The sequence below is a fragment of the Atta colombica genome, unplaced genomic scaffold (assembly GCF_001594045.1).
Source record: "Atta colombica isolate Treedump-2 unplaced genomic scaffold, Acol1.0 scaffold18, whole genome shotgun sequence".
Lineage (NCBI taxonomy): Eukaryota > Metazoa > Arthropoda > Insecta > Hymenoptera > Formicidae > Atta > Atta colombica.
In genome coordinates, this window is record NW_017259271.1 from 869,599 (window position 1) to 883,760 (window position 14,162).

Here is a 14,162-nt window from a genome sequence, read left to right on the forward strand (position 1 = left end):
TATATTTGGTAGGTTTCCTATGACTTAAGATTTCACGATCATCTACGAATTCTATGTAAACGAACCTAAAGTTTATCCAAAAGATAGATTAGATTCTATATAATTTGCTTCAGTTACTAATAATTGATTGATATAGCAAACTAGCAGCAATCACAATAACAAAATTGTCACATATTTACTGATCACCGATTAAAGGAACTGGTGGCTTGCTAAATTAACAAAATTCTTTTTCTCAATATAGAAGTGAGAAATGACACGTTAATTTTTATTATATGCCATTATAAATAAAAACAATTTGAATAAAATAAAATAATGAGATTGTTTTAAAATATTTGTAAAAATGGACGAAAATTGTGCTTATTCTCCCTGATAGTAAATAATTGTAAAAAGTGATAAAAGCACGTGTAAGTGAAAATAATGCATGCGCATTGAATAAAAGAATTTCATGTGTCTTTCATCACTTTTTACGATTATTTACTGATTATCAGGGAGGATAAGCATAGTTTTCATTCATTTTTACAAATGTTTTAAAGCAATCTCATCATTTTGTTTTATCCAAGTTGTCTTTATTTATAAATGTCTCGAATCTCTCGAATATATATTATTGCCTTTTTTTCACGACACTGATTGATTCTCTTTATATTCTTATTTCGTGAATATTTGTTGTCATTGATAACTGTCGTTCACGAAGCATGAATTTTGACAAAAAAATTATTATAAAACAGTGAAGTTATATGCAGTTTAATAATGTCAAATATATGCTAAATAGCGCGCGCCTGTTTTGTATTACTAATACTTATTAATACGTATAAAATGTACATATAATACATATAACATACGGTACAAAAACCATGTACGTTATGTTTGAAGAATATGAGATGCAAATTACACTTAACAAAAGATTGTATGAAATGGCAATGTGATAAAAAAGAAATTAAAATAGTGAAGAAGTATTTTATAATCAGACAAAACTATTATAAAATAAATTTAGTGGGATATAATGGAAGATATTATGTGAGAAAATCACCAAATCAGGGATTGTTACCAAAATCTTCATTTTAAAATATTTTTTCAACAACCCCATTTCATATGATCTTTTGTAAATTGTCTATATTACAGTCATCAAACTCAAATATGGGATTAGCAGCTCTATTATTTAAATTATATTCTTAGAATCTTCATCGAATCGTACATACATGCATTTACAGTAAGGTTAAGTTCAATTTTTTCATTTGATAATGAATTTTTTCATTTGATTTGATAATAACCTAATCTATCTTAGAAATACGTACAATTTAATGATCAATTCAAAATGTTGTTTTTCAATTAGAATTAAAAGTTTCTTCATTATTTTTGAGTCTTAATGCATCGTTTTTTAAGAATGACCAATATTTTAATTTAATTTTAATTTTAATTTCTTGTTGCGATTTTTCTTCATTGTATGAAATTAAAACTTTATTTTCATCAGCTCTTTAGTGAATATTTCACTTTATTTTCCTTGCTATTTTAAATAATTGATTAAATTTTATTTATATAATTTTACTTATATTTATTCATGAGAACACATTAATTAAATCAAATAACAAATAGTATAGGACTCTTAGTTTTCAAAAGAAGTATAGGGCACTAAAGAAACATTCGTTAACCAATGAATAAAAATAAAAAGTTAAAATTAAAATCTGAATAAAATAAAAATCTGTTAAAATGTTCCTCTCCTATCTCTCATCCTGTTGTGATAATAATCAAATCTTTCATCCACAAAATTAATATATCTGAATTCCTTCTTAAATAATGAAATTTCATCTTTTCTTTTCTCTGTCAGAAACAAATGATTTGTGAATCTCTCTTCTACAACCATTCCGAACGATATGCAGAGTTTTTTTACAACTTGAGAACTTTGGGTTATCAAATAGAAATAAAAAGAACATTATTTTTGATTTCATTAAGAGTATATAATATAGAGCACTTGAAAATTGTCAATTGATAAAAAAATTGATATTACAAATCATTCTATACCCATACTCAATAACCTCTTACTTAATTTCCTCTTCTCTTTTCATAATACCCATTGATACAAAATTATTAGAATTAGAAACTGTCACAAAAGATTTTTTAAAATTAAATTCTAACATAATATTCACACATGCTGACAAGGGTAATGTCACCTTCCCAAGAGAAAAAGATTTTTACATTGATAAAGTGAATGAAATGCTTAGTGACACAGATATGTATGAAATAATAAAAAGAAATTCTTGTAAAAAATGACATCTCTCAGAATTATACTTATAAGATGGAGGACTTGCAAATATATATTAATGAAGCTCAAGCTATAGACGTTTATATTATGTGTAGTGATGGGTTCAGATAGTGATGAGTGAAGATAGACTTCAGAGGGCCTATGCAGTGCCGAAGATTCACAAACTGAATTGTCCAGGATTATAGTGTTTTCAATAGATAATTCGTTATATTCCTCATTTTTACACAACATCATGTTTGAAACTATTCCTAAAGAGAGTTATATAAAAAATAGTTTGCAACTTGTTAAAGATCTAAAAGGGATTAGAATTGACAATAATTACAAATTAATCTTATTGGATGTAGTTTCTCTCTTTACTAACATTCCATTAGATATGGCTATCGATTGTGTAAATGACAATTGAAATTTCATAAAAAAAAATGTGACTTACCTAAGACGGAGTTCTTGATGGCTCTTATTCTAGATATTCAACATATTACATTTTACATTTAATAATATTATCTATAAACAGAATTTCGATATTTTCGCATGAGTTCTCGTTATTATCCATCATTGCAGACTTAGTAATGCAAAAATTAGAGAAAATATCTTTGTTATTTTACAATAATCTCTAAAGTTTCTTTTTTATTATCGTTTTTTATGCTGACGATCTAGTTGTTGCTGTTCCTTTGTCTGAAATTCATTTTTCGAAAATTTTAATTCGTTTCATTCACGTTTACAATTCATGTTAGAAGTAGGTTCTGACTCACTAAATTTCCTTGATGTGACGATTATAATCAAAGAAAAACATTTAACCTTTGATTGGTATCAAAAAACCAACTTATTCGGGGAAGTTTTTAAATTATTTTTCAAGTCATCCTATCTCTCAAAAGAAGGGTATAATTTTTGGTTTGATAGACAGGGCTTTATTATTATCTGACTCTGAATTCTATCATACACTGAAAAAAAATATAGTCAATTTTAATAAATATTTAGTTGAATACTGCCAACTAAATATTTAAATATAAAGATATATTTATTTAAAACAAGAAATGTTAATTTGATTGAACAATTTTTTTTTATTGAACAAATATTTACTTATTGTAAGTAAATGTTTAGTTAGCGGTATTGAACTAAATATTTATTAAAATTGACTATATTTTTTTCTCAGTGTCTCTCAAGAATCTTACATTGATTGTTAATATACTAATAGAGAACGATTATCCTCTCAAATTCATTTTTGACACAATCAATGTCAGAAGCATTCAGCGTAGAGGAACAGTAGTATTCATGATTTCAACAACAGTAATGAGACAAGGAATGTTACATGGTTTATTGTGCTGTTTGTTTCATTGATAACAGAAATTCAAAAAATTTATATAATAAAGAGAATATCAAAGTTTCCTATTATAGCTCTAATAAATTGAATAAGTTCATTAAAGTATAAAAGGATTCTTGTTTAAATTGGTCAAAGAACAATGTAGTATACCAGATCATGTGCAAGGATTGTGATACACCATATGTTGGACAAACGGGTAGACAATTTAAAACCAGAATTATAAAACACCATAATCATATTCGTTGGAAATGTATCTACCCGTTCTGTAATCACCGAATATAGACTGCAGATGACACATGATTTGGATTGGAATAACATCCAGATACTGAAGATAAATGAAGAGCCATGTTATAAACACTTAATTTCTGAAAGTTAAATATTAAAAAGCAAAAAAACAGTTTTAATCTCCAAACAAACACAGAGGACCTTCACAAAGCGTATATATCAATTATAAACAAAATTTGGCATTATTTTTATCTAGTCGTTTTGTCAATCTATTAATTACCGCTCAGATAGTGACAGTCAGCCTTATCGTTAACATATCTTTCAAAAAGTTCTTTCTGGAAAATTCGATCTGTACTGATTATCAAGTTTTAATATAATATAAGTTTTAATATAGTGACTATGTATTATGTATTATTACTATTTGATTACCTTTTATAATTTACACAATTTTATGATAAATTTGATAAAATATTTCTTTTTAAGAAATGATAACTGTGATCACATTGGTGAATGTTTTATTGAAATGATGTTTTTACTTGGTTTTTAAACACAGAATAAACACAGTTTTACAGAATTTTAAAAGTAGATAACATTTTAACAGATTTTAATTTTAATTTTTTATTTTTATTTATTGGTTAACGAATACGTTTCTTTAATTAGAATATCATGAAATTCCAAACAATCGGTCAGTAAATCGCTTGCAAGAAATTCATGGTCTCGGTGAGGCATTCATCAATTGTTATATAATCGCTGAACAACTTTTATCACTATTTTTCTATGACGATGGAAATGAATTTTAATTTTAATTTTAAGGTTATGAATTTTGTTTTATCTGAGGATGATCTGAGGATCTCAATCCAAGAGCCGAAACATATGATGTGTTTTACAGTGTATGTTTATTTATAAAATTTTTTAATATATTTTATATATCATATTACAGTTCTTGCATTTGTAATTAATTATATTGATTTTCATATGCTTTATACTTCTTTGTATTGTCTTTTAGAACACATTAATATTAAACAAACTTTTTTTTATATTAATAAATAAAGAAATTGCTCGATTTCTTGAATAATATGCATGCAATGCAGAATTCGTTCATGCATTGAGCGTTGCATGCCGATATACATGATTTTTATATTTATTATACTTTATTGGCCCAGGAAAATAATTTTTTTTGCGTTTTGGAGGCAAAATATTGCCATAAAAGATTTGTTTACGAGAAATTCGAAATGACGTATTATACAACATATTAAAAGTTCTGACTGCCATGCTAGTGGACTTGGAACACTTTCCAGTTCACTTTCCATTAAAAAAACTGATTCCATTAATAAAACGTGTGGTTTTTAAAAAATATCTCAGAAAATATTCATTTTATCGAAATAAGGATCATTTTCAAAAAGAAAGTTGATAAAATTACGAACAATTTCTTTTTGAAGGTTATACGATCAATACTTTTTGTGATAGAATTTTTTAAAGAATGTTGTATTTTTGATCATTTCATAAAAAAAGTGATTTTTCACACTTTTTTCGTAAATATTTCGGATCTGGCTACTTTTACGTACAAAATACTTCTTATGAAAATTGAAAGTTACTGAATTCCCTATGAAATTATTTTTTTGTCCTTATACAACAATAGTTTCCGAGCTATGATTTTAAGAATGTCCCTTTATTTTTGAACAAAACTTTTTTTAAAATTTTATGTAAATATTTCGGATTCGTAATCGGGTGCGTAATCGGTGCTGGAATTGGTGCTCTTAAATGACTAACAAATCTTAATGTCTTGAAATATATTACACATTAATGAATGTATCCGTAGTTATTTTTATTACAATTACAGTGCTCATTCCTAATTGCCTTAATTTACTTGTTTTTTTTTAATTAATAAATCAGTTAAAAATATATATTATATTTCTTTGTATTGTCATATTTTTGCCGCAACACATATTTTTATTAATTTGTATTTCTTAATTTTGTACAAGTCTTATTTCATTTTTTATTCAAATTAAATTTTACTTTTATATTTAAATACGTATGCATTAGGGATGTGTTGGATACTTGAAATTACGAATATTTAAGTCTCGGATTCGGATCGGGAATTTTTTTTCGGGATCGGGTAGAGACCTGAATGTTTGTAATTTTCGGGTATCCGTAAATTTTGGGTACCTGAATTTATTATAAAATCGGACAGATCTTTTTAACGGCTTAAATGTGCTTCTTCATGATTTTTTAATCGGATTTTTCACTTATAATAAACTATAGCATAATTAATTAATTAATTAAATTTAAAAGTCTACAAGGAGGAGAAACAATTTATGATATATAAATTGCAAAAATATTATTTTACAATTGTTGCTAGTATTGGAAATCTCGTATATGGCAAATTGCATTTCTACCAATCTATTCTATCGGTATTTTGGTGAAGAATTTTTTCCGAAAAATAAATTTGCATTTCTTTATTATTTATACAGAAATAAAAAATAATTATTTTTCTTCTTCTATATTACCCGAAGTATATAATTTTGTAGGAAATTCAATAATTTTTAATTTTCATAAGAAGTATTTTGTACGTAAAAGAGAAAAAGAGAGAGTAGCCAGATCCGAGATATTTACCAAAAAAGTGAAAAATCGCTTTGTTTTCGAAATGTTAAAATATAATATTCTTCAAAAAATTTCTATCTATGAAAGTATTGATCATACGACTTTCGTCGAAAATAAAAAAATAAAATTATTCGTGATTTTATCAGCTTTTTTTTTGATAATGACCTTTATTTCGATAAAATGGATACTTTCTGAGATATTTTTGAAAAACTTTTTAGTGAGTTTTTTGAAGCTAGCTAGTTTTCCAAGTCCGCTGATGGTCAAAACTTAGTATGTTGTATGTATAATACGTCATTTCGAACAACTTCTCGTAAATCTTTTATGACAATTTTGCCTCCAAAAAATCTAATTTTCCTGGGCTATCATAGCTTTTTTTCTCGCATGAAGGTATAAACCAATCAAAAGAAACAATTGCTAATTTTATAGTTATTTGTCAAGCGTTATGTATGCGTTATGTATCAAAACAAGCATGCAACATGCAAGTAGTAACATGCAATATATATAATAGTAATATGTATGCATGCATGCATGCTTATCATTCAAGAAATTGAGCATCGTGTGATTCCATCATTACATTAATAATTTGACTTTATTATTATGAGCAGACTATTTATAGCACTGGACCTTTAGGATTCTTGCAATATATGAACTTTAGGATTCTCTCAATATAATATGAATTTTATTTTAGCAATAATTCGTATGTTAGTTGATATGAATTGTTGGTGATGTATTATAAATAACATTACGAGTAGATAGACGATAAAATAACAATTTTATTAATTTTTATATAGATACCATATTTTTATATGGTTCTATTTTTATAACCACCACTAATATATAAACTTGGAGCCTTTGAATTTAAAATAGCATAAAAGAGCTGGTGATAAATTATTTAAAAAATACGAGGTATTGCAAAAAGTTTTATTTAAGTTTCTAGATTTATTTCTTCGTGTGTTTAAAGTTATTACTTTTTCAGTTGTATCAGGTAGAAAAACATTGTGCGTGCGTGCGTGCGTGATATGTGTGCGTGCGTATGTATGTATATATAGGGATAATTAAAATAAATATTTGACTATATTACAAGCAAGTAAATTAGATGAAACTGATTAATATTGCAGGATAATAAATATGATGTAGGTGGTGGATACAAGTTTGACAGTCTTAGCGATTTAATAGAACACTATAAACGAAATCCAATGGTTGAAACAAGTGGAAGCGTTGTTCATCTTCGGTAAGGATTTTATATATTTTATTTTGTATTATTTTATGTATTTTTATATTTATTTTTATATTTATATATACAATAATATATAAAGTAAAAATTATAGATATTGAAAACTTTACTTAAAATTTATAATACTTTGATTTATTCTATAGTATTTTTCAATTTTAGAGCATTACAATGTTTTTAATAAATTCAAATCATTAATTATTTATAGGCAACCATTTAATGCAACGCGTATTAATGCTAGTAGTATCGAAAGCAGAGTTAGACAATTACACAAAGAAAATGGTTGTTCCAATGGTTGGCTGTGTTGGAATGGAACTAGTGGAAGCAATGAGGATGGAGCAGGTCGTGGCAAAGGAAAGGCTGGTTTTTGGGAAGAATTCGAATCGTTGCAACAGCAAGAATGCCGGCATATGTTTTCAAGAAAAGAAGGTTTACGTTCAGAAAATCGTGCCAAGAATCGTTATAAAAACATTTTACCATTTGATCATACTAGAGTACGATTAAAAAACATAGTGTCTGATATTCCTGGAGCTGATTATATTAATGCTAATTACATAAGGGTAATATTATTTTATCGATATCTTTGATATATTTAGCATCTTAGAAATTAAGAATATCATTAAAAAGTTTTTTTAGCAAAGATGTTGAGCATTCATGATTTAATGCAATTTCTCAATTTTTCACATTAATATGTATTAAAAACAAGTTAAAAATCTAAAATTAAAACTAACTTAAACTTCAAAAAATTTATAGTTTTTAAAATGCTTATTAGCATCAAATTATTAACAGCTTTCTAAGACGCTTATTTGCAGCAATAATATTAAATTACTTATCAATTTAATTTTTAATATTAGTACTCCAACTTCACTTTAGGATTGTGTTTCTCAAGTAACGATATATGATTAGGCAAAAATTTGCCATCTTACAAAAATCCTGTATTTAAATTTTTCATGACTTAACTGTATAAGATATTGAAATTTCTAGATAATGTTAATCTTGTTTTTTTACAAAAAAAATATCAAATATTATTAGGAAAGTCATTTTTTGGAGATTAAATCTCGATTATTTTGGAAATTATTTCGCTTATCTGATGTGCTGAAATTTTTTTGCTTGCAACATCGTGTTTGCATCGTGTTCAAAAGTCTATAAAAAACATTTAGTCCTGTTTAATATAATTTTTTTTTATTATGAATTAGTATGTCTTATTATTTTCATTGAAAAATTGATTTTATATTAATCAAGGAATCTGAAAGAATAGTTCAGATTTTGGAGAGTATTTTGTATAGTATTTTGAGTATTTTGTGTATTTTGTATAGTATTATAAAATTTGTATTATTTTTATACGATAAAATGATTTTATAGAACAAAGAAGGAGATGAAACAAGTACTACTGTTGATAGCGGTGGTGATGATTCATCATTTGGCAAATGTTACATAGCTACGCAAGGTTGTCTTCCGAATACTATACAAGATTTTTGGCACATGGTTTATCAGGAGAATACTCGTGTGATCGTTATGACTACTAAGGAAATAGAGAGGGGAAAGGTACGTGAATTCTAAATGCTCTTACAGAATGGAAAGCTAATTTTTTGAGACATTTTCTCTTTCATTTTCTTAGAACAAATGTGCGCGTTATTGGCCGGAAGAAGGAGAAAGTTCCGAATATGGTAACGAATGGAAAGTGCGTGCTGTATCTCGAACTTCAACCGCTGATTATACACTGCGTGAATTTTTTTTACAAGGAACCAAACCGGAGTTTTCCGAGTCCAGGAGAATTTATCATTACCACTTTCAAGTAATGTATCTTCATATAAATATATATTCATATTCTTAAAACAATGAATAAATATTAAAAATACTGGACAGGGGACTTCGCTCGGATCTTGATCTTGATATAATACATATTACCAAGGTCATGATCTTGAGTAACCTCCAACAAATTTTAATCGGTTATCCGTTAAAAAGTTATTAAAAAAAATTTAAGAAATAATCAGCTTTCATCAGTGTTAAAGAACATAATTTGCTTTATACATATATTACATATAAGGGTGATTCAGACTCGCACATACATTCCTCATGAAAAAATGAGTCGAAAATGTTAATAGCAAATGTGATAGTTTTTAAACGATGAGCTCTAGAAGATGTCCAACTACAGGATATGAAATTCGCGCTATTAGGAGCGGCGGAGCTAAGCGGCCGGCCGCGCGAACGCGGCTTTGATGGATGCTGCTAAATGGCACGATACCGAATAAATAAAGGTGAAATCTCTATATTAACATTTACTGTGATATTCTTAAATTGATGAGTAATGTCAATTGCAAATGTGATGCAATGTTATTTACATCAGGATATCGATCATGTAACTTTTTTCCTAGAGTGGAAACGTGAAAAGTGAAAATTTTTGTATAAAAATATTCACTTTTCACATTTCATTTTAGAGAAAAAGTTATATGATCGATACTCAGTAAAAAGGATTTTTTTAGTTTTAAACACCGTTTAAAAACTATTGATATCACATTTTGTTATTGATATTTTCGATTCACTTTTTCATGAGGAATATATGTGTCGATCCGTGCAGATGGCCTAGATCACCCTGTATAGATACAATATGTATTTCCAGAGGGATTCGATTTTTCACGAAAGCAAGATCCACCCTACCTCTTTCCTGCCTACAGACGATCGATTTTTCCCTAGGCAAGAGGAGAGATGGGATGGACCTCATATCTCTTTTACCTTTATTCCGTTTTTTGGTATAAAAGAAGAACATTATTATTAAATTACACAGCAGAATATATGTAAAATATATAGTAAAATATATGAGTACAACTTATCTTTTTAAAAAAGGTGAAAAGAGGCGCTAAGACGTACTTCTCGAATAAAACTTAAGTGTCCAACCCAAGTAGTAAGAGTTTTAATTCCTCTTCAAAGATATTCTTATTGAAGGTCTTCTTATTCCAACTCAAGTAATAGCAGCTTTAATTCTTTGTCAAAAATTACTCTTCGAAGAAAACTATACCAAATTAAAAATTAAAACCCAAATGTTACAGTCTTAACTAATCAAGTTCAATTCTATAAAATTAAAAAAATCTAATCGATACTATTTTTGTTATTTACTTAATTCTAATATGTATTGATAATGATATGTATTATTTGTATAAAATATTTAATATTAACAACTGACATTAAGTTAAATTTCATAAAATTTTATGTATGATTCGTATAAAAGATTTGATATCAATAACTAGCGCTGAATTAAATTCTATAAATTAAGAATATAATTCAAGTGATACGATCTTTAATTTTTATTGATAAAATTAAAGAACTTTTATTAAATAATAATGTAAAAAAATGAAGGACATACAAGAGTCAAATTTAAAATCTTAACATATGAAATATAAAACGTTTAATTATATTCATAAGATGTAAGTTATGAATATTACAATATACATATATTACATGTTCCGGTATCATGTACCGATTGTGCCATTCTCAGATATTTTGAGTAGACGCAATAACAATAAATATAATTATTAAATGTTAGAGTTAACGCAGAGAAATATGTAAGATGAAGCCTGATAACTGATACGTAGAGAGAACGAAATTGCTCGCAAGCGGTTGAAAGACTGGTTGTTAGAGAATTTCCAAATGTTCTATTAGAATAGAATTATAAATTAAAATAAATAGAAATATCGTCACTCTTCGAAATGGCAATATAATTATCCTTCACATGATTTGTATCCGATGCTCGTCAAAATGATTAAGATAGTCAATATAATTAAATAATAAATACTAGTAAAAAGTATAGATATCAGAAATAAAAATATCTAAACTGTCAGTTATGAATTAAAGTTAAAAATGTATAAAGATATATAAAATGTCATACAAGAATTAAAATTTTATTGGCTTATAATGATTACGGTAATCTAACGCTAACTGAGAAGCTTATAGTTAAAACATAAACTTAATATTGCAACGATGTGATGTCTTGTTTACGATTAATATGTAAGCTTTATCAAGATCTTCTGTATCTCTCTGTAAATTAATGCTGTATTTCTGTTTCTTGATATTGAATAGTTTCGAAATCAAACATTTTTTATAGCAAGGTTCCTCATCTACAATTTTAATATTCTCTCAGTCAAAATCATGCCCAAGATGCAATCTGTGTTTAGATTATCACAAAATGAGCAGACGTATTTCAAAGAATGCGATGTTCGGCAATTTTTTTTTTTACTTTTTTTTTTAATTGTCTGTCCCATATATGAAGCATCGCAATCTTTGCACATGATTTTGTAGACTACATTGCTCTTAGATAAATGGGGGAGGGGATCTTTATGGACTTTAATAAATTTCTGTAATTTATTGAAATTATAAAAAAAAAAAATTTTGATGTTTCTACTGTTAAATTGGTTGAATTTTACCGTAATAGAAGAGATGAACGGAACTGTGAACCATCAGATTCGATCGGTTGAATTATCAGATTGGAAAGACCTTGTACTTTTGTTTTTCGTCGCAGAAAAATCTTTCGAATTCTTTTATTAATAGTATCAAAAATGAATTTGAGCGAATAATCGTTCCCAAGTAAGATGTTAAAATTTTAAGTTTCCTGTGTGATTTACGTCATCCGATAATAAAAATATTTCATCTACTAAGTCTATAATGGTATCTCTTTTTTGAGATAGCGGATGATTGGAATAAAAATTCAAATATCTATCAGACAACCTTTGCTTATGATCAATTAAAGTTAAGAATTTTTCTTTTTCTTTAATGATGACATAAAAAAATTAATGATGACTAAAAAATTTAATGAATCGTCTCCAACTTTTAAGTGAACTGAAGACAAGGATGAAACGAATTAAAACATTTAAGTAAAGAATCAATTTGAGATGACCGCAGTGCATAAATCGTCCACATAATGATAATAAAAAAGTGGTTATTGAAAGACAGCAATACACTACTTTTAATCTTTGCAGCATCAAGTTAGCAATGATGAGTGACAACGGAGAGCCCATGGATGTGTCAAAAGTTTGTTTATATAGAGGAAAGCCCTCTATTATGAAATAGGTGCCTAATAAGATAGCGGCGTTTCTGCTAAAGTAATAAACGCTATTTATTGGTTCCACCAATTTATTGCTCTTGGATTGAAAACTATTTAATAGAAAATTCACTAAAATTCAATTAGATCATGACCAATGTGAACTTGGCGCTCAACTTTATCAAAAATAAAAATTAATACTGCAGGCCGTTTGTACTTCGTTTGTACTTGTTTGTACCGATCATTATTTCGTTTGTACCTCAAACGGTTAAAAGTGAAAAATAAGAAATGGCCAGCGCGCAACTTTAAGATTTTTTAATTTCATTTATGCCATTCGAAAGAGAATCATTTGTACCCGTTTGTACCTCTCCTACTTTCTTTTGTACCTCTCCTACTTTCGTTTGTACCTCGAAAGGTTCGGAGATACAGCGCGTTTCAGTTTTTGCGCGACTTCTGTAAAACAAACTTAGCCAATTTTCATATCTTGGTCCCATTTCGATATCTTGAAAATTGGCTAAGTTTCTCCGAACCCTTTGAGGTACAAACGAAAGTAAGAGAGGTACAAACGAGTACAAACGATTTTCTTTCGAATGCCGTTGGTCCCATTTCGATATCTTTAAAATTAGCTAAGTTTGCTATATAGGGGTTGCGCAAAAAATGAAACGCGCTGTATCTCCGAACCTTTTGAGGTACAAATGAAAGTAGGAGAGGTACAAACGGTTACAAACGATTCTCTTTCGAATGGCATAAATGAAATTTAAAAATCTTAAAGTTGCGCGCTGGCCATTTTTTATTTTTCACTTTTTGTTTAACTGTTTGAGGTACAAATGAAATAATGATCGGTACAAACAAGTAGAAACGAAGTACAAACGGCCTGCAGTATTAATTTTTATTTTTGATAAAGTTGAGCGCCAGGTTCACATCGGTTAGATCATGCCTGTATGCATTGTAAAACAAGATTTTAGAATTTGGATGTCTTCAAGTTTCATTGAGATGAGCATTTAAACCTTATTTATTATTTCATAAATAAATATTTGGCAATAAATTTTTCATGTAGTGATAGAGTAAGGTTGTACTAATAGAAAAATACGGGATATATTGAATTGTTTAATTACAGAAGTTAGTAAAATTATAAGGCAAAGTCTCGTAATATGAAATATTCAAGATATTCCTAATATGAAATAACTCTCTTATGTTATAGTGAAAATCGTTGCTAAAGTATAAATGTCATTGTAGAATAATAAAAAGACAACTGGAATGAATGTCGAATACCTATATCTGTTTGTGATGCTTGATTCCAACTACTCTGAAAACAAGTTCTGAGTATAATCTATCGCATTTTTTCGCGCTTATTTTTCGCGCATGCTGGCTGTGTTTATTTGTATTTTAGAAATAAAGTTTTTGAATTGCAATACTGATATACTTTGTACTTTATATCGATTTTTTTTGTATCGATTTTTTGGGGCATCTCATATTAGGAGAACAATTTTTTAAACTA

The 14,162-nt window shown here is 27.6% G+C and overlaps 1 protein-coding gene across 3 annotated transcripts in view; it reads left to right on the plus strand.

Moving 5' to 3' along the window:
* The window catches only part of LOC108686431 (tyrosine-protein phosphatase corkscrew-like), a 34,579-nt gene that overhangs the window by 12,000 nt on the left and 8,417 nt on the right, over positions 1 to 14,162 (plus strand). For 2 of the 3 annotated variants that reach the window (XM_018191742.1, XM_018191743.1), the window contains exons 5-8: positions 7,520 to 7,632; positions 7,841 to 8,192; positions 8,995 to 9,177; positions 9,251 to 9,427. In XM_018191742.1, coding sequence (XP_018047231.1) covers positions 7,520 to 7,632; positions 7,841 to 8,192; positions 8,995 to 9,177; positions 9,251 to 9,427 — 825 coding nt within the window. Of the gene's footprint in view, positions 1 to 7,519; positions 7,633 to 7,840; positions 8,193 to 8,994; positions 9,178 to 9,250; positions 9,428 to 10,252; positions 10,425 to 14,162 lie in introns of those variants that run through there. The other variant, XM_018191744.1, reaches the window with a different exon arrangement.